Source organism: Ochotona curzoniae, unplaced genomic scaffold (assembly GCF_017591425.1).
Source record: "Ochotona curzoniae isolate NIBS_2020 unplaced genomic scaffold, NIBS_Ocur_1.0 contig_2404, whole genome shotgun sequence".
Taxonomy (NCBI): domain Eukaryota; kingdom Metazoa; phylum Chordata; class Mammalia; order Lagomorpha; family Ochotonidae; genus Ochotona; species Ochotona curzoniae.
In genome coordinates, this window is record NW_024465451.1 from 5,959,441 (window position 1) to 5,980,942 (window position 21,502).

Below are 21,502 nucleotides of genomic sequence, written 5' to 3' on the forward strand. Positions count from 1 at the left end.
GCAGCAAAGGTTTGCCCAAGTCCTTGGGCATATGCACTCACATGGGAGACTTGAAAGTAGCTCTCTTGGCCATTTGGAGAGTGAGCCAATGGATGGAAGAGTCTCTGTGGTTCTGCCCTTTTATTGAAAGGTAAGTTTACAAAGAGAAAGAGAGACGGAGAGAAAGATCTTGCATCCACTGATTCACTCCCCAAGTGGCCGCAACGGCTGGAGCTGAGCTGATCTGAAAGCCAGAAGCTTCTTCCAGGTTTCCCACACAGGTGGAGGGTCTCAAGGGTTTGGGCCGTCCTCTATTGCTTTCCCAAGCTGCAAGCAGCGAGCTGGATAGGAAATGGGCTTCCTGGACACGAACCTGCACCCACATAAGATCCCAGCGCATGTCAGGTCAGGATTTCTCCACTAGGCCATTGTGCCCAGCCCAATAAATAAATCTGCTCCCCACCCCCACCACCTTTTTTTTTTTTTTTAATTTCCACGTGGACAACAGAGAGGGATGACCATTGGGAGACACAGGGTCTCCCCTGTGTCTAGGCCAAGGAGAGGAAGATGCCTGTGATACTTGGTTCTGGCAGCCTCACTCTCCTGTCTGGACAGTGTTTCTTGGCCTGTGGCCTGTGTGTGTGTCCCCCACTGACAGCTTTTGGGAGGCTAAGCCTGCTAGGCTGACCGTGGGCCCGGGAGTCGAGTCGGCAGCTTGTTCCCTTGGCTCTTGCCTGCTAAGGTTGGGCATCCAAGAAGGCAAGACCATTCTACTTTAAAAAGGATTTGTTAGGGCAACTGGGTGCGCGGGGATGGGTGAAGGAAAACAATAGCTGTGATGGAGGTGAACTGAGTGCTCTCAGCCTTGGGGTGAGACAAAACCACCTGGGGACAGATGGAAGGGGTGACTCGCATGGGCCAATCAGCAGGACTGGTATATAGATCTCCAGCCGCTCACGAAGAGCCTGGACGCCCTCAAGCAAGCAGGCGTACCTCCCCAACCTCCCGCCGCCTCTCCCATACACCCCTGCACCTGTCCAGAGGTGCCAGCCCTGGCCAGGGAGGGCAGAACGGGCCGGCGCGCGCGTGCCCGGCACGTCCTGCGGGCGCTGCCCCTCCGGGCGCGCACCCGTCTCCGTCCCCGGCCCACCGCTGCCGCAGTCCGTCCCGGCCCCCGGCAGAGCTCGGCCGACCTCGCGCCAGGACCGCGCACGCCCCTCCGCCCGCCGGGACCTGGGGTAGCGCGCGTCCCGCGCCCGGTCCCCGCCCGGACCGGCGCGCGCGGGCTCGGCCTTTCGCCGTCAGCGGCGGTTGGTGGCGGGGATTGTTTTTGTTGTCGCTGAGGCCGGAAGAGCCGCGGGAGCTGGGTGCGTGTCCCCGGGCCTGCCGCCGCCGCCGCCCCTTGCCCGGCCCCCGCGTCTCCGCGGCCATCCCCCAGCGCCAATATTCCGGAGATCAAGCGTTACGCGGCGGCGGCAGCCGGACCGGGAGTCGGAGGTGCTGGGGAGCGGGACGAGGCGGCCGCCGCCATGGAGGCGCTGGGACCCGGTGAGGCGCGCGGCGGACCGGGGCGCGGTGCTGGCGGGGACTGGACTACTGCTACCGGTTCGTCCTCCGGCGGGCGCTCCGGAGCACCGGGTTGCTGGAAGGGGCCCGGTGCCCAGCGGCACCCGGAGCTGGGCGGAGGGAATGACACCGGGCCACTGTGTGCAGGGAGCGCGCGGCTGCCGGGGGGCTGGCAGGAGGTCCTGGAAGGTGCCACCTGACCCCACCTTGGTCCCAGGGTCTCGACGAGGCGGTGGGCCTCACGGGGAACATCCGTGCCCGGTGCACTGAGGCTGGACAGATCCCCACCCGCTCCCTCGAGTAGGGGGGTTCCAGGCCACACCCCTGTTTCTCTGCTCCCCGGCAGCCGGTGCGGAGCCCTGCTCCGGTCGGAGAACTTCCCTCAGACACCTCTCTGGAGCCCTGAAGGCCGAGGAGTGTACAGAAAGTCCTTCTGGAAAACCCTGAAGTGTCAGGGCCCCAGCTGTCAGTCAGTGGTCGGTCAATCAGTGTGTCCGCTGCGAGGGTTCGAGGCTAGCTCCCGGAGTGGCAGGGAAGTCGCCGCCAGCCGGCTCCCGCGCGGGCTTGAGGGTCCCCACGACCCCTCTGCTGGGGTGGTGTAGGCAGGGAGGCAGGGCTTGGCACGCACTTTCCCGCGGGTTGTGCCCGGTCTCTGGGGACCTGCCGCACTCTGCCCAAACCGGAAGGGACCCTTCAGGTTTCCCTCTGGGCTGGATCTCCCACCTCGACCTCAAAGGGACTCTGGTGTTATGGCTAAGAAGAGAAGGACCTGGGGACCGCAGTGGAATTCACTTTACTTTTCAAACTTGGCCTACAGAGTCGGCTGGGTGTGGAGAATTTCAGTGGGTTTTTTTTTTAGCGCATGGAAAAATCAATGTGCCATTTGTGTTCAGAAACTTTGGGGATTTGTTTGCTTAGGACTTGTTTGCATGACTGAGCACCCACCGCTTCCCCCAACCTGGATTTGCTGTTTTAATTGGTTTTGAAAGGACCTTTTCAAATTTCATAAGCCTTTTCAAAAATAAATCGATTTGTCACAGGAATGTTTCTTAACGTTACTTGACGTCACTTCAGATATGTTCCCTAGCTGAGGATGCGATCAAGATTTTAGGAATATAACAAATTTCTGTTCGAACGCAATCTGGTAACTTAATAGTTGTAGGACCGTAGACAAATTATTTAGTTTCTTTGAACCTTCACTTCCTCATTTATAAACCGAGGTGGTTGTTGTGAGAGTGAAATGAGATCATGTGTGTGAGAAATCTTATAGGATGCTCACAGATGCTCCGTAACTGTTTCTGCTCCCTCCCACACGTCATGGAAGCAGCTTGCATTTGTGAGCTGATGTGGAAGGAGACGATGTAACGGCTGGCACAGGCTGGATTCCAGGGAAAGGACTTAACTGCCTTTGTACTTGTTTTTGGTTTGATTTTAGTTTTTGTAGGGTTGAGGATTTCTCTGTGTCCCCAGAATTGTTCAAGTTGTAAAAAAAAAAAAAGTTCTAACTAGCTACAGTTATAAGGCTAATGAATAAGCCAAAGTGTTGCCTAGACCTTTTTTCTTGATCCTGCCATATAGCAAACTCCTGGTTTGGTTTTGTAGACTCTTGGAAGCCCAATGAATATCAAGAAACTGCCAAGCAGTCAAATCGAAGGGAGTTGATGGCCTTGGATATTTACTTAAAAGAGGGAGAGAGAGAGAGAGATCTGTATCTCCATATGAAATTTGAAAACATTTTATTTATTTGAGGGGAGGAGGAGAGGAGCTATCTTTCCTCTGCCGATTCACTCCCTAAATGTCTGTGACAGCTGGAGCCAGGCCAGGCTCAGATCAGAAGCCTGAAACTCAATAACGATCCCCCGTGTGAGTGGTAGGGCCCAGGTGCTTCCCAGGATGAGCCTTAGCAGGGAGCGGAATCAGCAGAGCTGGGACTCAAATGGGATGCAAGCATTCCAAGCAGCAACTTACCCACCATGCCAAACTGATGCTCAGTCTTTGATGTAGCATCCAAGCTATTTCAGAACCTACAAGAGCAACTCTGTGGGTTAAAGCCCTCCCCTGGCTCTGGTGCTCTGACCTCACTGGGACAACCACAGGCGCTTTCTTAGTCTCCTCTGCACTCCCACCCCAGCCCACCACCACACACACACCCCTGTTTCAGTTTCTGACCAGAACACGAAAATAGAATTACTAGATTACCAGTTGATTTTTGTTACATTGATTGTAACTTTTAATTTTGCAGTGCTTTGTAGTTTGAAAAATGCTGTCATAACTAGAAAGTGAGGCAGGTATTTATCTCCATCTTACGGAAGAGTGAAATGCCACCAGCAGAAAATGGGGAAAACATTGTGGCACAGTGGGTTAAGCCAACACATGGGTTGCCCACATCCCATATCAGAGCCTGGGCTACTGTGCTTTCTGATGCAGCTTCTTGCTAACGCACACCCTGGAGCTAGCAGGTGATGGCTTAAGCCCCTGCTGCCCATGGAGGAGACCTGGATGTGGTTACAGCTTCCTGCTTCAGCCGGGCCCAGCCCTGGCTGTTGTGGCCATTTGGGGAGTAAACTATGGAGAGAAATCTCTCTTTCTTTCTCTACCTTTCAAATAAATAAAATAAATGGTAAATTATTTTTAAATGAATAAATGTTGAGTAACAACATTTTCTGAGTGGAAAATTTCATTGTCCCAGATCTAAAAAATATCAGATTATAAATAAGAGATATAACACTACTAGTATTGTTTCACCACAAAAATCAGTAAATAAATGGGTAAAAGTTATAACTACTATTTCATTTTCTTCTATACAACAGATGATAATGCAAGCTGATTCATGGAGAATTGATGGATCACCCTCCAACTTGAGGGATGATGGGTTCACAAGTTTGGAGATGGTTTTATTTTTAGAGCATATGGCCTTTGTAATACTAGCTGTAAAGCTACTAATGCTCATGGAAAGCTTTATATATGCAAGGAATTCATGATACCCTCAGCTTCGATGTTTCTATCTTTAAAATAATAGTAGGCTGGCAAAATATTTAGAAATCTAAAAGTTAATAAACATTTCAAACTTTTAACTTTATGAATTGATTTACTTTATTTGAGAGACAGAATGAACTCATCTTACTGGTTTATTGCCTAAATGTCTTCCATAGCCAAGCCAGGGACAGACTGAAGCACAGAATAAAGAACTCTGTTCAGGACTTCCCATGTGGTTAGAAGGTTCCAGCCACTTGAGCCTTTACCTGCTGCCTTCCAGGGACTGCATTCACAGGAAACCAGGAATCAATAGGGAGCCAGGATTAAATCCCAGATACTCCTGTGTGGAGTTTGGCTGTCTCAACCTGACATCTTAACCCCAAGGTCCACTCTCGACCTCACATCAGGACAAGCTCAGTGAATGAGGTCCAAATAACTGCAGCTCTCATTGTTGTCATCATTATGTAGATTAGGCTTCACGCAGCAAATGTCTTTTCATCTTGCAGGACCTCCTAACAGCCTATTTCAGCCACCTCGTCGTCCTGGCCTTGGCACAGTTGGAAAACCCATCCGACTGTTAGCCAATCACTTTCAGGTTCAGATTCCTAAGATAGATGTGTATCACTATGATGTGGATATTAAGCCAGAAAAGCGGCCTCGTAGAGTCAACAGGTAAGAATTATCAACAGTAGACTTCTGTATGTTTTTGCACATAGGATTTATGTCATGTTGTTTTCTCTAGATAATTTCAACACATGGGCTTGGTTTTTTTTTTTACCTAAGATTTTAAGTGCCTGAGGAGTAAGTTTATTGCCACCACATGGTTATCCTCCTTGGTGATGCTGGTGACAGTTTATCATTGATCAGCTAGCAAATGCATGTCCAAGGAAAATGAAAGGTCACTTTCAAGAACCAAAGATGGCAGAAATGAGTGAGAATAAGTGACGGTGTTAGTATCTCTGGGACGTAGAATTTTCTGAAAATTTGAATTTTATTAAATGCTGGTATGAATGTGAAAAGTGTTTGTGAAGACAGAGAAGCATCTTGGAATATTTGATAAGTTTTCTCAGATTGAAATTCTGTTTATTTCTAGCATTATCTAAGAGGGATCCTGATGTCAGAGAAGCTGTAAGTTTTGTGGGCTGTATAGTGGGAATTTACCAGGTGTGAAGATACTTTCCTGTAGTTAATAGTCTAGCAGTGTGCACCCACTTCTATCTTCTTCCTTCCCATGCTGTGATGTCCCAGCAGTTTTGACCTTAAGATTCTTGTTCTTGCCAACAAACGAAATGTTGTACGCTATTCTAAGTTTTCTCTCTGCAGTGCAACAATTGGCTTTCTGGTCGAATTCAACATCATATCATGTGTCTGAGGTCAATAATAATAGAGGTGATGCTATTAGTCAACGTGGATCCATTCAGCAAGTTCTACATGAAGCATTTATTATGTGCCAAGTATTGTTCTGTGTTCTGGGAATACAACATACAAAAAACAGGCAAAAGTTCCTGCCTTCAGGGACTTGTAGGCTAATGAGGAAGATGGAAGGTAGATGAATACTGAAGCAAATGCAGTTTATTATTTGCTAGTTGGTGTCAGCTGTAATGAAAAATAGAGCAAGGGTGGAAGATGAGGATAGAGCTGAGCCATATAGCATGTACATTATATATGCATTTTTCTTTCTGAAGATGAGGTTGGATAACCTCCAGAACCCCTGCTATTGTGCAGAGCCTCCCCATCAGTTGTAGACATTTTTTTTTTTTAGCATTTACTGTGGTTATATGGATTTCACATACTTGTGTGATATAACTCACTTAGATTTTTAGTGGATTGTTTTGCCCCTAGGGACTGGTGTTGTAGTATAGCAGATTAAGATGGCAGCATCCTAAAAGGGTACCAGTTCATGCCCCAATTGCTCCACTTATGATTCAACTCCCTGGTAATGTGCCTGGAAAAGCAGTGAAAGATGGCTCAAGAGCTTGAGCTTCCAGTGGGAGACCTGGATGAAGCTCCTGGCTCCTGGTTTCAGCTTGGCTCAACCCTAGCTGTTGTGGCCATTTAGGGAGTAAACCAGGAGACAGAGGTTTCTCTCTCTTTCTCTCTCTCTCCCCCTCTTCCTCTCTCTACCCCTCTCCCCACCACCTCTCTGTAATTTTATTTAAAAAAATAAAATCTTAGAAAGAAAGAAAATAATAGCTAAATGTAAAAATCAGCATAATACATTATGAGGCACTTGTAATGATTCAGGTGAGAGGTGATGGTTGCTTAGACCTGGGCAGTCTAATTGATAGTAATGAGAAGTGATCAGCCCCTACAAATATTTTGAAGGTAGCATCACTAAGATTTGCTGGTAGATTAAGCGTGGGGTGTGAATAAAAGAAATGAGTCACAGGTAATTCCTGGTTTATTTATTTTTTTTAACTGAGCAAATGGAAAAAAGGAGTTAGCACTTATCTATGGGGAGCACAACAAGAGAAGCCAACAGGGATGACACATTAGGACACCCAAGCATCTTCAGCATGTTATGGTTACAATGTTTATTAGTCACACTTGTAGAGAAACTAAGCAGGAAGTTGAATATATGAGGTGGTATCAGATGAGGGGTTTGTGTGTGTGTGTCATCAGAAGAAGCAGGCTTATGACTGTCACAAACACTGTGCTGCATACTCCCTGTGTATTTGATCGCTACATAGAACCAATTTTGTTGTAAATAGATTTAAATATATTTTTATTTATTTAAAGGATAGAGAGAAATCCTTCATCTGCCAGCCACTTCACATGCTTCAAATGCCAGCCAAAGCCAAGAAGTAGGAGCTCAGTCCAGGTCTCCGATGTGGGTGGCAGTGCCCGAGGCACTCCAGGATCACTCACTGCCTCTTAGGAGGCTCCTAGAAAAGAATTGGCAGTCAAACTCAGACTTTTTTTTAAGATTTTAATTTCTTTTTATTTTTTTAAAGATTTTTATTGGAAAGTCATATATACAGAGAGGAAGAGAGACAAAAAGGAAGATCTTCCGTCCATTAATTTACTCCCCCAAGCAGCTGCAACGGCCGAAGCTGTGCCGATCTAAAGCTAGGAGTCCGAAGCTTCTTCCAGGTCTCCCACGTGCATGCAGGGCCCCAAGGCTCTGGGCCGTCCTTGACTGCCTTCCCAGGCCACAAGCAGGGAACTGGATGGGAAGTGGGGCCATCAGGATTAGAACCGGTGCCCATAAGGGATCCCGGCATGTGCAAGGCGAGAACTTTAGCCACTAGGCTACGGTGCTAGGCCCAAACTCAGGAATTTTGATATGGAATGTGGACACTCCGAAGAACATCTTTACCCTTGTGCCAAACACCAGCTCCAATGTCATAAGTTTTTGCAAGTGGAGAAACAAACATGGGAAAGATTAAGAAACTCTACCTAAGGCCATCCAGTTGTGCTGCTTCATCATTGGATGACCAAGGGATGGATTCCTGGCTTATCCTACAAAGTTATTGTGAAAATTAAATGAGAATGAAAGTGAAAATAGCTCCTTACTGTAAAACTCTTTATGGTCATAATTTTTTTTAGCATTTTTTTTTAGCATTAACATGTACAGGCTTAAATTAGCTTTTTTTTTTTTCCAGCCACATATTTGGTATGTAACTGTGGCTTTTCCACAGATTTTATTTATAGTAATAGTAATGCATTAACTAATGGTGTATTTTGGCCCTTAAGGTCGAGTCCCCAGATGGAACTCACTGATCTTGATAAGACAAATCACCTAACTTCATTGACTGTTGCATTTAAAAATTTCAGAGACTCATATGGTCCATGGCTTAAACTGAATACGCTAGGGTCCTTGAGGCTGCACTTATCTTAGGACCTGCATACAGTATGAGTATTATGTGGCATAAATGCAAGAACACTTAAGTAAAGCTCTACATAACTGAGAGAAAGACTTTCATCTTTCAAATAAACTGGGACAACATTGTGGTGTAATGGGTTAATCCCCTGCCCGTTACACAGGCATCCACTAATTCACTTCCTAAATGCCTTGAATAGCCAGAACTGAGTCAGTTCAAGACCAGAAGCCGAGAACTTCCTCGAGGTCTTCCACATGATTGGCAAGGGCCTAACCTTTTGAGTCATCATCTGTTGTTTTCCTGGGCTTGTTATCACAGAACAGAATTGGAAGTGAAGCATCTAGAAGTTGAACAAGCATTCTGGAAAGCTGGCATTGCACGTGGCAACTTAACATGCTGCTCACAGTATCCATCCCTGTTGCTGCTGAATGGAGGGAAGGAAAGAAGGAAGGAAGGAAGCAAGGAAGGAAGGAAGGAAGCAAGGAAGGAAGGAAGGAAGGAAGGAAGGAAGGAAAGAAGGAAGTGTGAGCTCATTTGTACCTCAAATACCTGCAGTGATCAGGTCTGGATTGAATGGAAGCCAGGAGCTGGGAACGTGTCTCCTATATGGGTGGCAGGAACTCAGGCTCACCGTCACTGCTGCCTCCCAGGTCTGCATTAGTAGGAAGCTGGAGCTGAGAGTCTGGCATTGTACCTAGATAGTCAGATGTGGGATGCAGGAGTTTTAACAGGCATCTTCACTACTAGCCAAAATGTTTGCCCTGAGTTAACCATTTTTAAAATTAATAGAATCAACTGTGAAGTTTTTCTTCCTTCCAAGTATTGCTGAACTGAATTTAGGTGATTAAGACAATGGTGATTCTTTACTACTCAGACATGTCTCAAAGCTGACTGCCACTGTTTCTATTGCTGTTAAGGGAGGTAGTAGACACAGTGGTGCGGCACTTCAAGATGCAGATATTTGGTGATCGGCAGCCTGGTTATGATGGCAAAAGGAACATGTACACAGCACACCCCCTGCCAATTGGACGGGATAGGGTAAGTGTGAACTCTTAGGTCGTTTATAATTCCTGACCGCAAAAATGTTTCCCCTTCTAGTTATACTTCAGTTCTTAGAGTTTTTTTTTATATATATAAAAGATTTTTAAAAATTTATTTGAAAGGCAGAGCTATAGAGAAACAGAGAGAGAAAGAATGAGAGAGAGTGAGTATATCTTCTATTCACTGGCTCACTTCCCAAATAGCCAGAATGGCCTGGACTGGTTCATACTAAAACCTGGAGCCAGGAGCCAGGAGTTTCTTCTGGGTCTCCTGTGTGGGTACAGAGGACCAAAGACTTGTGCCATCCTCTGCTGCTTTTCTAGGTGCAATAGCAAGGAGCTGGATCAGAACGGGAGTAGCTGGGATTCAAACCAGCACTCATGTGGGATTCTAGCATCACAGAGGTTTAGCTGGCTACACCATAATGCCAGTCCTAGGATTGTTTCCAGGGTGACGGTAGACTCGTACAGGACATGCTCTTTTGTCTCTTGGTTGATTGATACCTGAAGATGAGTATAGGAATGTAGATCCTATCATCTTTACATACATTCCAAACTATTCATATAGTTAGTATCCTTTAATAAGGTATTACCTGAATTGGAACAATGGAGTTTTTATAATTATAGAAAATTATTATATAATGTCCACTGTAAAATTAATTCATAATAGAACAATATCTTAAGTTTTATTTTAAAAATTAGAAAAATAGCATGTGGATAAATGCTCATTATCAACTTCATTCAGATGATTTAGAAATGTTGTTCTTTCTTGCTTTCTTGCTTTTTTACCCTTCAACTCCATTTTCCTTTCCAGAAGAAGCTGCTGTATTAATCTGACATGTGTGATTTTAGATACAAGTGTTAGGGCCCGGTGTGATGGCTCCATGGCTAACTCCTCACCTTGCAAGTGCTGGGATCCAAAATGGCTGCTAGTTTGTGTCCTGTCTGCTCCGTTTCCCATCCAGCTTCCTGCTTGTGACCCAGGAAGACAGTGGAGGATGGCCCAAACCTTGGGACCCTGCACTGTCGTGAGAGACCTAGAAGAAGCTCCTGGCTCCTGGCTTCAGATCAGCTCAGTTCTGGCCATTGCAGCTATTTGGGGAGAGATCCAGCAGACAGAGGATTTTTCTCTCTGTCTCTCCTTCTCTGTAAATCTGATCTGCCTTTCCAGTAAAAATAAATAAGTCTTTTAAAAAATCAGTAACACTGGGAAATCATTACAATTTAAAGTAAGTACAACATATTTTCTTAAACCAGAAAAAGAGAATTTCTTATTCACTTGGTAACAAATTTATAAGAAAAAAATAGACACAGGTATTAGCTTTTTACTCATATGCCTACATATTTTTGCATGCCATTCTATATTTTTTCATTAAATAATAGGGAGAGCTGTTCATTAAAAAAAAATTTGAAATACTTATTTGAAAGTCAGAGTGACAGAGAGAGGTCTTCTATTTTCTGGTTTACTCCCTAAATGGCTGCAAAAGCCAGACCTGGGCCAGGCTGAAACTGGAAGCCACAAACTTCATCCTGGTCTCTCACATGGGTGGCAGAGGCCCAAACACTTGAACTGTTTTCTACTGCCTGGCCAGCAGGAAGCTGGATTGAAAGTTAAGCAGCTAGGAGTCAAATTAGAATATTCTCTGTATATATATTTAAAAGATTTTTTTTTTGAAAAGCAAATTTATAGAGTGAAGGAGATACAGAGAAAAAGATTTTCCATATACATAGTTCACCCCGCAAGTGGCCGCAACAGCTGGAACTGATCTGATCCAAAGCCAGGAGCCAGAAGCCTCTTCCAGGTCTCCCACATGGGTGCAGAGTCCCAAGGCTTTGGGCCATCCTCCATTGCTTTCCAGGCCCAAGAAGGAAACTGGATGGGAAGTAGAGCAGCTGGGACAAGAACTAGTGCCTGTTTGGGATCCCAGCACTTGCGAAGTGAGGATTTAGCCACTGAGCAATGAAGCCAGGCCCTCAAATTGCCATATTCTCATATGGGATGCCAGCATTGCAAGTGGTGGCTTAATCCACTGTGTCATAATGCTGGTACCTATCTGTTTATTTTCAGTACATACATCTGATTTATTACGGTGGTAAAATATAGTTATAAAATGTACTCATCTGAACATTCTAAGTATATCATTTAGTGACATCAGGAATTTTCATATTGTTGTGCAGTAAGCACCACTCTCCATTCTCAGAACTCTTCCATCATCCCATTCAGAGACTCTGTACTGATGAAAAGTGATTCCCTGCTCTCTACTGCCCCTAGTCCCTAGCCCCGTCTTCCTCAACCTATTGTAGTTTCACCACGTAGGGAGAATAACAATATTTTTTTCTTTTTAAAGATTTATTTATTTATTTTTAAAGATTTACAGAGAGAGAGATAAAGAGAGAAAGAGATATTGAGATCTTCACTGGTTCATTCCCCAGTTGTTTGCAATAGCCAGTGTTGGCTCAGGCTGAAACCAGGAGTCAGGGGTTTCATGCAGGTGGCAGGGTTCTGAACACTTGGACCATTTTCTGCTGCTTTTCCCAGGCCATTTATAGGGAGCTAAATCAGCAGTGAAACAGGTGGGACACAAATTGGTGCCCATATGGGATGCCAGCATCTCAGGTGGCAGTTTTACCTACTATGCCATAGTGCTGGCCCCAAATTTGTCCTTCTGGCTTTTTCGCTTAGCACAGTGTTTTTCCAGCATCTGGCTTATTATGAAAGCTATTATTATATATTATTATATTAATAATATTGTGTTATTATAATTAATATTAGCTACTATAATTAATAGATTATTGTTATTATGTTCAATAGTAAATTATGCCTGTGTTGGTGGATGCTTCTGTTCAGTGTTTTACAATAAAAGTAAAGATCCTATGTGTATAGCATGTGGACTGTTCTTAAGAACTCTGATGGCCTTTATTAGCATACGTGCTTGTGTGTGTTTTTTCTTAGGTGGACATGGAGGTGACCCTTCCGGGTGAGGGTAAAGACCAAACCTTTAAAGTGTCTGTTCAGTGGGTGTCCGTTGTGAGCCTCCAGTTGCTTCTAGAAGCTTTGGCTGGGCACTTGAATGAAGTCCCGGATGACTCAGTTCAAGCACTTGACGTGATCACAAGACACCTTCCCTCCATGAGGTCAGTATCTTGCTTTAAATTCTTTCCCACAAACACCACACAGTTTTGGTTAGATTTGTATTGGAGTCATTGAAGGTTTCTAAATAATCACTCAAACTTGGTTTCAGTTCACAAGTGTGAAATGAGAAAACCTTAGGAGTTTTTGTGGTGAAATGTAACAAGTGTTAACTTCTTCAGGTACACTCCCGTGGGGCGGTCCTTTTTCTCACCTCCTGAAGGTTACTACCACCCTCTGGGAGGGGGCAGAGAGGTTTGGTTTGGCTTCCATCAGTCTGTGAGACCTGCTATGTGGAATATGATGCTCAATATTGATGGTAGGATGAACTTCTTTCTTCATTAACTCCTTTGACTGGGTTGGTTGGTTGGTTGGTTGGTTTGCTTAGGCGCTTCTCTTCTCCCTGAAGCTAAGTGTCATTCCTCTCTGTTTGTTAGTATCTGCAACTGCTTTCTACCGGGCTCAGCCCATCATTGAATTCATGTGTGAAGTTTTAGACATTCAGAACATCAATGAACAGACCAAACCTTTAACTGACTCCCAGCGTGTGAAGTTTACCAAAGAAATCAGAGGTAAGTATTTGCATTGATGTAGTCTTGGAGAGGCAGCTCAGCATGACTAAATAGCCTGGGCTTTGGAATCAGACAAACGTGGGTAGTTCTATCAGTGGGACCATAAGTAAGTCCTTTGTGACCCTTAATTTATTCATCTCAAAGATGAAGATAATAATATATATTATGTAGATTTATAGTGAAAATTAATTGCCATTACGCTTATAAATTTTTCTGATACAGTACCCATCATGTATCAGGCACTCCATAAATGTTACCCTTACCTACTTTTAAACTTCTTTTCTAATGAAAAAAATACAGGGTGAGTATTTAAGGCAGTGTTTAAGACACTGCACAGGACACCTGCATTCCACATCCAAGTGCCTGGTTTGAGTCCTGGCTTTCCTAATAGAGCGTTCTTTTTTTATCTATTTATTTATTTTCATTGGAAAGGCAGATATACAGAGAGGAGAGACAGAGAGGAAGATCTTCCGTCCGATGATTCACTCCCCAAGTGAGCGCAACGGGCCGATACTATGCCGATCCGAAGCCAGGAGCCTCTTCTGGGTCTCCCACGCGGGTGCATGGTCCCAAGGCTTTGGGCTGTTCTCGACTGCTTTCCCAGGCCACAGGCAGGGAGCTGGAAGGGAAGTGGGGTTGCCGGGATTAGAACCGGTGCCCATATGGGATCTCGGGCGTGCAAGGCGAGGACCTTTAACCACTTGCGCCACCGCGCATGTGTACCCTGGGAAGCAGCAGATGGTGGCTCAGAGCACTGATACACATACAGAATACTGGAAAGAAGTTGGCCCCTGGCTCTAGCCTGGCCCCATCCAGTCCTGGTTTTTGGGAAATGAATCAGGAGATAGAAAATCTAAGTCTGTGGTTCTGCCTCTAAAGTAAAATGAAAATAAATGAACTATCCTTTTGGAATCGGTTTTTTTTTATTATTACATTTCATTTTGTGACACAGTTTCATAGGTTCTGGGATTCCCCCAAACGCTCCCTGTGCCCTCCCCACATGGTAGATTTCTCCACCTTGTTGCAATATCACAGTTCAAATCCAGTCACGATTCTTTCATTGCAGGCATATACCAAGCATAGAGTCCAGCATCTTATTGTACAGATACTAAAATGTGAGTTTTATGAAGCCATCTCCAGACTTGAGAATAGCATCACAGTGTAGTTGATGCGTAAAAAATAATAAGTGTTGGGGTGTTTGCCACAGTGGCTTAAGTTGTCCCATGGGACACCATATCAGAGTGCCTGGTTCAAGTCCTGACTACTCAGCTTCTAACTCAGCTTCCTGTTGAAGTTCCTCCTAGGAGACAGCGGAAGATGTTTCACATGCTTGGGTCCTTGTTACCTCTATGGGAGACCTGGAATGAGTTCCTTTCTCCTGGCTTGAGCCTCACCTGGCCGTGGTGGACTATTGCAGATATTTCAGGAAGATGAAAGATCTTTCTGTACTTGAAATAAAGTGAAAGTAAATAAACATTTAAAATCAATAAGTAATAAATATTTCTTGAATGATTTAATGAAATAGATAGAATATTTTAGGTCATCTGGGTTTTACTTTATTCTGCTTGTGAGATTCTTTATCTGTAAATGATACTAGTCTCCGAATATTCTTGCAACTCTTATCTTTTACAATGTCATGCCCTTTTGAAGACAGCATTAATATTTTTTAAAGATTTAGTTTTTATTGGAAAATCAAATAAATAAAGAGGAGAAGAGACAGAGAGGAAGATATTCCATTTGTTGATTGACTACTCAAGTGGTCACAACAGCTAGAGCTGTGGCAATCCGAAGCTAAGAGCCTGGAGCCTGTTCCGGTTCTCCCAAATGGGTGCAGGGTCCCAAGACTTTGGGCCATCCTCGACTGCTTTCCCAGGCCACAGCAAGGAGCTGGATGGGAAGCAGGACTGCTGGGATTAGATGGCACCCATATGGGATTCCCAGCACATGCAAGGCAAGGACTTAGGCTCTAGGCTACTGTTCTGGGCCCTAAAAACAGCATTAATATTTTTAAAAAAGATTTATTTTTATTGGAAAGATGAATATACAGAGAGGAATAGAGACAGAGAAAGATCTTCTGTCCGATGGTTCACTCCCCAAGTGACCGCAACGGCTGGAGCTGAGCCAGTCTGAAGCCAGGAACCAGGAGCTCTTCCTCCAGGTCTCCCACGCAGGTGCAGGGTTCCAAGGCTTCGAGTCATCCTCAACTGCTTTCCCAGGCCACAAGCAGAGAGCTGGATGGGAAGCGGGGTGGCTGGAATTAGAACCGGCAACCATATAGGATCCCAGTGTGTTCAGATGAGGACTTTAACCACTACACTATTGCGCCAGGCCCAACAGCATTAATATTTTTTTTAAATGTATTTATTTGAGAAGCAGAAAAATAGAGTTACACAGATACAGTGCTCTTCTGCTACAACTTCCCAAATGCTTACAGTAGCTGAACTGGGCCAGAGTCAAAGCCAGGCGCTGGTACTCAATCCAGCCAGTTGCTAGAACCCAACTGCAAAGCTGACACTGCTGTCTCCCAGGTCCCTTATTAGCAGGAAGTGGGAATCAGGAGCTGCAAAGTGTTATTCTGACATTCTAACTGGCATCCTAACTACTAAGACTAAACATCTGCTCCCCAAAATAACATTTAAGTCCATTTTGTCACTATGCTTTTAATGACTACTAAGTTTTATTTTGTTTTTAATCTTCAGGTCTCAAAGTTGAAGTGACCCACTGTGGACAGATGAAGCGCAAATATCGAGTTTGTAATGTGACCAGAAGGCCAGCCAGCCATCAAACGTATGTTAACCACATCTGAATTAGCACAATTACGATTTCAAGGCACCAGGATGTTTGCTCATAACACTAAAGGTTTAAGAAATGCTTTAAGGATTTTTGATGTAACTCTTCATACTTTCCCACAGGATAAGTTAAATGTACATTGATATTAATTTAGTGATGCAGTCATCATTACAGACCTTTAGAAACATTGTTTGTATGCTTGTATGCTGCAGGGTCTTTTAAGGCATGGAAGGCTGTCATGGGAAGATAAACATTGCTTTCTGGGTTTGTGTATCTTCCCCCATTTCTTCGTAGGTAACTGTCACTTGTGGCATTCATTACAAGAAGTACATTAACTCATTACTTAATGTAACTGTCTCAATAAGGTAGACTTATAGACACATATAATTTTTGCTCAATTTAAAGCACATAGACTTTAAAATGCCATAAATGGTCCCCATGGCATTATTGTTTTGTGGGACTACACTAGTTAAGAAAGCATGTTTTAAGTTATTAATGCAGTAAGTAGTTGAGATAAATTTGCCCACCTAAAAAGCCACAGGGTCTCTGCAAGTATGCTCACAGTATATGCCAAATATTCTGGCAGAGACTAAACATGCCTTTGATCTTCCTGTCTCCAAATTCACATGTATTTGCTCTTGATTGGGGATCAGAAACTTTGGATATCTGAAAATGTGATTCTAATAACTATGCTACAATCATTTTATAAAAAAGCTTCTTTTAAAAGATTCATTTGTTATTATTTTTATGGGAAAGGCATATTTATGGGGAGAAGAAGAGACAGAAATATCGTCCATCTGCTGGTTCACTTCCCAAATGGCTGCATTGGTCAGAGCTGAGCTGTCCTGAAGCCAGGATACAGGAGCCTCTTCTGAGTCCTCTATGCGGGTGCAGGGTCCCAAGGCTTTGGACCATCCTTCTCTGCTCTCCCAGACCACAAGCAGGGAGCTGGAAGGGAAGTGGAACAGCCAGAACACAAACTGGTGCCCATGTGGGATGATGGACTTGAGGTGGAACATTATATGCTAGCCCCACAAAAAGTTTCTTAAGCAAATAAAACTCTTCTGTGGATGACCCAAAATCCTTATTTTAATTTTAGAAAGATTTTATTTGTTTATGTGAGGCAGACAGATACAGTATGAGTTTGCATCATCAGGTTCTTGCCTGAAATGCGCACAATGAGCTGGAGTCAAAATTGGGAGTCAAGACCTCAATTTAGGTCTCCCATATGAATGACAAAGACCCAGTTACTTGAGCCATTCCCGTTGCCTCCCAAGATCTGCACTGGCAGGAAGCTGGAGACAGGAGCGGGACAACACCCTCAATCCCAGGCACTCCAGCATGGGACGTGGGCCTCTTATATGGTGTTTCAACCATTAGGCTAAATTATACTTGATCTTTTTTCAAAATTTTTTATTAAATTATTTTTCTCATCCTACCTCACTTCAATGAATGTGGAGAATTTTGGTGGAACCATTGTTCTGGTTAAACTTAAAATTATTTAAGTGAAAATGCGCAAAGAAATTTTGATTTTTGTTGTTAAGTGATCAAGGTAGAAATATGTTATGCCAAGGCTGACACTGTGGTATAGTGGGTTAATTCTCTGTCTGTGGCACCAGCATCTTATATGGGCACTGGTTCAAGTTCTAGTTCTAATCCAGTCCCCTGCTTAGGCGTGGGAAAGCAGCAGAGGTTGATTAATGTTCTTGGGCCCCTGTATCCATGTGGAAAACCCTACAGGAAGCTCCTGGCTGCTGGCTTTGCATCAGTTTTGGCCTTTGTGGCCACTTGGGGAGTGAACCAATGGATGGAAGACCTCTCTGTCCTCTCTGTGGCTCTGCCTTTCAAATAATAATAAGCTAAATTGTATAAAAAGGAAAATGTTGTGTCTTTATTGACTTATTTAGAAAAAGAACTTGAAGAAATTTCTGAAAAAGATACTCTCTCCTATAGTTTTCCTTTACAGCTAGAGAATGGTCAAGCTATGGAGTGTACAGTATCTCAATATTTTAAGCAGAAGTATAGTCTGCAGCTGAAATACCCCCATCTTCCCTGTCTCCAAGTGGGACAAGAGCAAAAACATACATACTTGCCACTTGAGGTAAGAGAAACGACATTTTTCTTTGCCCATCTACTGAATGAAGACTCATTTTAAGTAGTGTTCTAAACTAGCTGAGGAATTTAATATGAATTGATAAAATATTTTTGGCAGATCGCTATCTGAAAGTTTCTTTTTCTTGAAAATAAAGACGTAAGGTAGAGTTTAACCAAAACTTCCACTCTCAAAGTCATTCATACAAACAGCTTTCATTTTTCTTCTCGTCAGGTGTGCAATATAGTAGCAGGACAACGATGTATAAAGAAACTCACCGACAATCAGACCTCCACGATGATCAAAGCCACAGCCAGATCTGCTCCTGACAGACAGGAAGAAATCAGTAGACTGGTCAGTAAGGCATGGTCTAAACAAGCTTAGTGCACTTTAAGATTGGAAAAGCTAAAAAAGAGAACAGCAGCAGAAGAATAACAGAGTCCTGATGAGACACAGTCACTGTTTGGTTTTTATGTATTCAGGTTTTCCTGTTCTTTAGGTGAAGAGTAACAACATGGTAGGATGCCCTGACCCTTACCTTAAAGAATTTGGTATCGTTGTCCACAATGAAATGACAGAACTCACAGGCAGGGTGCTGCCAGCACCAATGCTGCAATACGGAGGCCGGGTAAGCTTTTTATCTCACTCTGCAAGCTTTTCCCACAACTAGCCAAATTGAGAGTACATCCAAGGTTTTCCCCATTTGCATCACACTGAATTTTCTCCTGTAGTTTGGCTTATTATTGTTTTTTTGGTTTTGGTTTTTGGTTTTGGTTTTGTCTTCTGGCCCATACCAAATAGAATTTTGTTTATTCCCTCATCAATACTAAAATGGCCTTAGATTGTAATGTCTTTTCTCTTTTCTTTTGTTTCTTGTTTTTGTTTTTGTTTTTGTTTTTTAAGAATAAAACAGTAGCCACACCCAACCAGGGTGTCTGGGACATGCGAGGAAAGCAGTTTTATGCTGGCATTGAAATTAAAGTTTGGGCAGTTGCTTGTTTTGCGCCTCAGAAACAATGTAGGGAAGATTTACTAAAGTGAGTATCTTCGTATTTTCAGCTTAGTAATACCCCTTCCAGATCTGAAATCCCCTCCCTTATGTGAATGTGCTGGGTATTCTGGCGCTGACATCCCTGACTCCCATAGTGATGTCATTTGGCTTTATGAAAAAGACCTTCCATCCTAGTGAATTACCAACTTGGGAGCTACATTAAGAATCTGACTCAACTTCCTTACATTTAGAGCAAAAACTTGTGACTGAAAAAACCAAAGTAATGCTGATTAGTTGATTCTTGAATTCTTAGTGAGGCTTCTTTTGGTATTAATTGTGTCTTTTTGGTGAAGATAAAGATTTGTTTCTTTTTAGTCATTATAAGACTGTTACATTAGGGAGCTTGTTTTCCTGAAGGATTACTGGCAAAGCCTATTGGTTTACCTCTTAAACTGATGCAGCTTTCTATAGAAAGGAAGTGAGTAAGATAAAAAAAAAAAAGTCAAGAAGAGGGAACTGGGATGAAAGACAGGTATTCAACCCAATATTGGCCAACACACATAAGAGAATATTCTGCTAAGTCTAAAATTTAAAAGTTCAGAATGAATTGTTTTTTAAGGTGATGATTTCTTTGACATTGTTATTGAACCAAATCTGTTACAAGTTTAAATAGAATGCTAAATGATTTAGTGGCAATTCATTTCTGTGTTGAATACAAGCTTACCCAGCTATTCTTGTGTTCAGATTCACCTAAATGCAAGTTACCTGACATTTTGACTCTGCTTTTCTTCAGTCCAAGATTACTGATTAGAATTTTTAAAAATATTTGATTAGAAGTGCTTTTCTACTTCCTAGGTGCCAACTGAGGCATCCTTATTTAAAAATTCAAAATGATAATCAGACTAATTTAATAATTCTGACTCTTCTCTGTTATCATTGCAGTGGTACAACTGCCAGTCTATTTTTTGCCAATCTGTGAATGATTTGTTGTTATTTTTGTTATCTGTTTGTTTCTAATTTTGGCTAAGAATTTGCAAAAATAAAAGAAACATTTTAGAGAAAATAATAATACAAAGAAAGAACATGGAAATGAAAAGCTTTGTGCCACTGGTTCTCTTTTAATAGGAGTTTCACAGATCAACTGCGGAAAATCTCTAAAGATGCAGGGATGCCCATCCAGGGTCAGCCATGTTTCTGCAAGTATGCACAGGGGGCGGACAGTGTGGAGCCCATGTTCAAGCACCTAAAAATGACATATGTGGGCCTACAGCTAATAGTGGTTATCTTGCCTGGAAAGACACCAGTATATGGTATGGAACCTTTCAAAAAAGTTTTTAATTATTTATTTGAAAGAGAGAGAGAAAAACATGGTTTCATCTGTTGGCTTATTCTCTGTATGATTACAGAGGCAGGAGTTGGTACAAGTCCTAGCCATGAGCCCAAAACTCTATGTGCCCCTTATGAGTGGCAGAGGCTCAAGTACTTGGGCCATCTTCTGTTGCTTTCTCAGGTGCATTAGCAGGGAGATAGATCTGAAACAAGAGCAGGTGAGACTTGAGCTAGCACTCTGGCATGGGATGCTAGCAGTGTAGGTGACAGCTTAGCTTATAGCACCAGGGTATGGAACATTCTAATGCTGAATGAAGAATAATTTCAAGTCAGACTGCGCTACATTCACATACAACTCCTTGCTCTCTGTGATTCTAAGCAATGGAGATTTAATTTTTGTTCCCACTGTGTGTCTGTTGAAAGTTGATCTGTAGCCTCTGTTCTGGAGTCATCTTGCTCCTCTCACTGCAGGATCCCAATTCTCCTTTCTTTCTGCTATTCCAGCCTTATGACCTTACCTGACCTGTGCAGGGAGAGCAGAGATGGGAGCAGGCTAGGCTGCACACCTACACACACCTCCACTTTGGGAGACTAGGGGAACTGGACAATCTGTTAAAAACAAAACAAAACACTTAAGGTTATCAGAGTGAAGCCAAGGGGGAGAGTCTGCCACTTCCAGTTCTGCTTAGTTTGTATCTATCCTAAGAATGATACAAAGTTCTTTTGCTATAATCTTAAGTGGAGGCTGTAGGAACTACAGAGTAGCAATTTCAATTTCTATTGGCTCTTTTGTTGCCTTCTGTTTCTCCCAATTGTGTTAATAGGGTGAAGGAGGCTAGAAGGAATGTAGAATTCAAAAGGTTGGTGTGTGTACTGAGAAGGAGGAGCTAGGCAACGCATTCCTTTTGCCAGACTTGTCCTGTGGGGATAAGGAACTTCAAAGGACTGAGCGAGTGGTGGCAGGCAGCACCAACGCTAAAGGAAGCAGGCTGACTTCAGGGCTACAGCAGGGGAGAAACAGGGAGGAAGGAGGGCTTATTCTCTTGCCGGGGTGCGGGGGGGGGGGGTGGGGGGTGGGGGGTGGGGGGGGTAGATGTTGCCCTGTAGGGCTAACTGATGAAAAGCTTAATACTGCAGAAGCATCTAACACAGTGTACAGCACAGTGTGTAGTTGCTGCTCCATAAATATTAACATGCAGGTTATTTCTTCTGC

General features: G+C 43.6%; 1 protein-coding gene across 1 annotated transcript in view; it reads left to right on the plus strand.

The window, feature by feature from the left end:
* Positions 1-1,109: 1,109 nt before the first annotated feature.
* The window catches only part of LOC121152235 (protein argonaute-4), a 38,570-nt gene continuing 18,177 nt past the window's right edge, over positions 1,110-21,502 (plus strand). The window contains exons 1-12 of the mRNA XM_040974196.1: positions 1,110-1,527; positions 5,028-5,193; positions 9,263-9,383; positions 12,339-12,520; positions 12,698-12,834; positions 12,953-13,087; positions 15,787-15,874; positions 17,831-17,978; positions 18,204-18,323; positions 18,469-18,597; positions 18,873-19,006; positions 20,086-20,270. Of these exons, the coding sequence (XP_040830130.1) occupies positions 1,509-1,527; positions 5,028-5,193; positions 9,263-9,383; positions 12,339-12,520; positions 12,698-12,834; positions 12,953-13,087; positions 15,787-15,874; positions 17,831-17,978; positions 18,204-18,323; positions 18,469-18,597; positions 18,873-19,006; positions 20,086-20,270 (1,564 nt within the window). The 5' untranslated portion in view covers positions 1,110-1,508. The remainder of the gene's footprint in view (positions 1,528-5,027; positions 5,194-9,262; positions 9,384-12,338; positions 12,521-12,697; positions 12,835-12,952; positions 13,088-15,786; positions 15,875-17,830; positions 17,979-18,203; positions 18,324-18,468; positions 18,598-18,872; positions 19,007-20,085; positions 20,271-21,502) is intronic.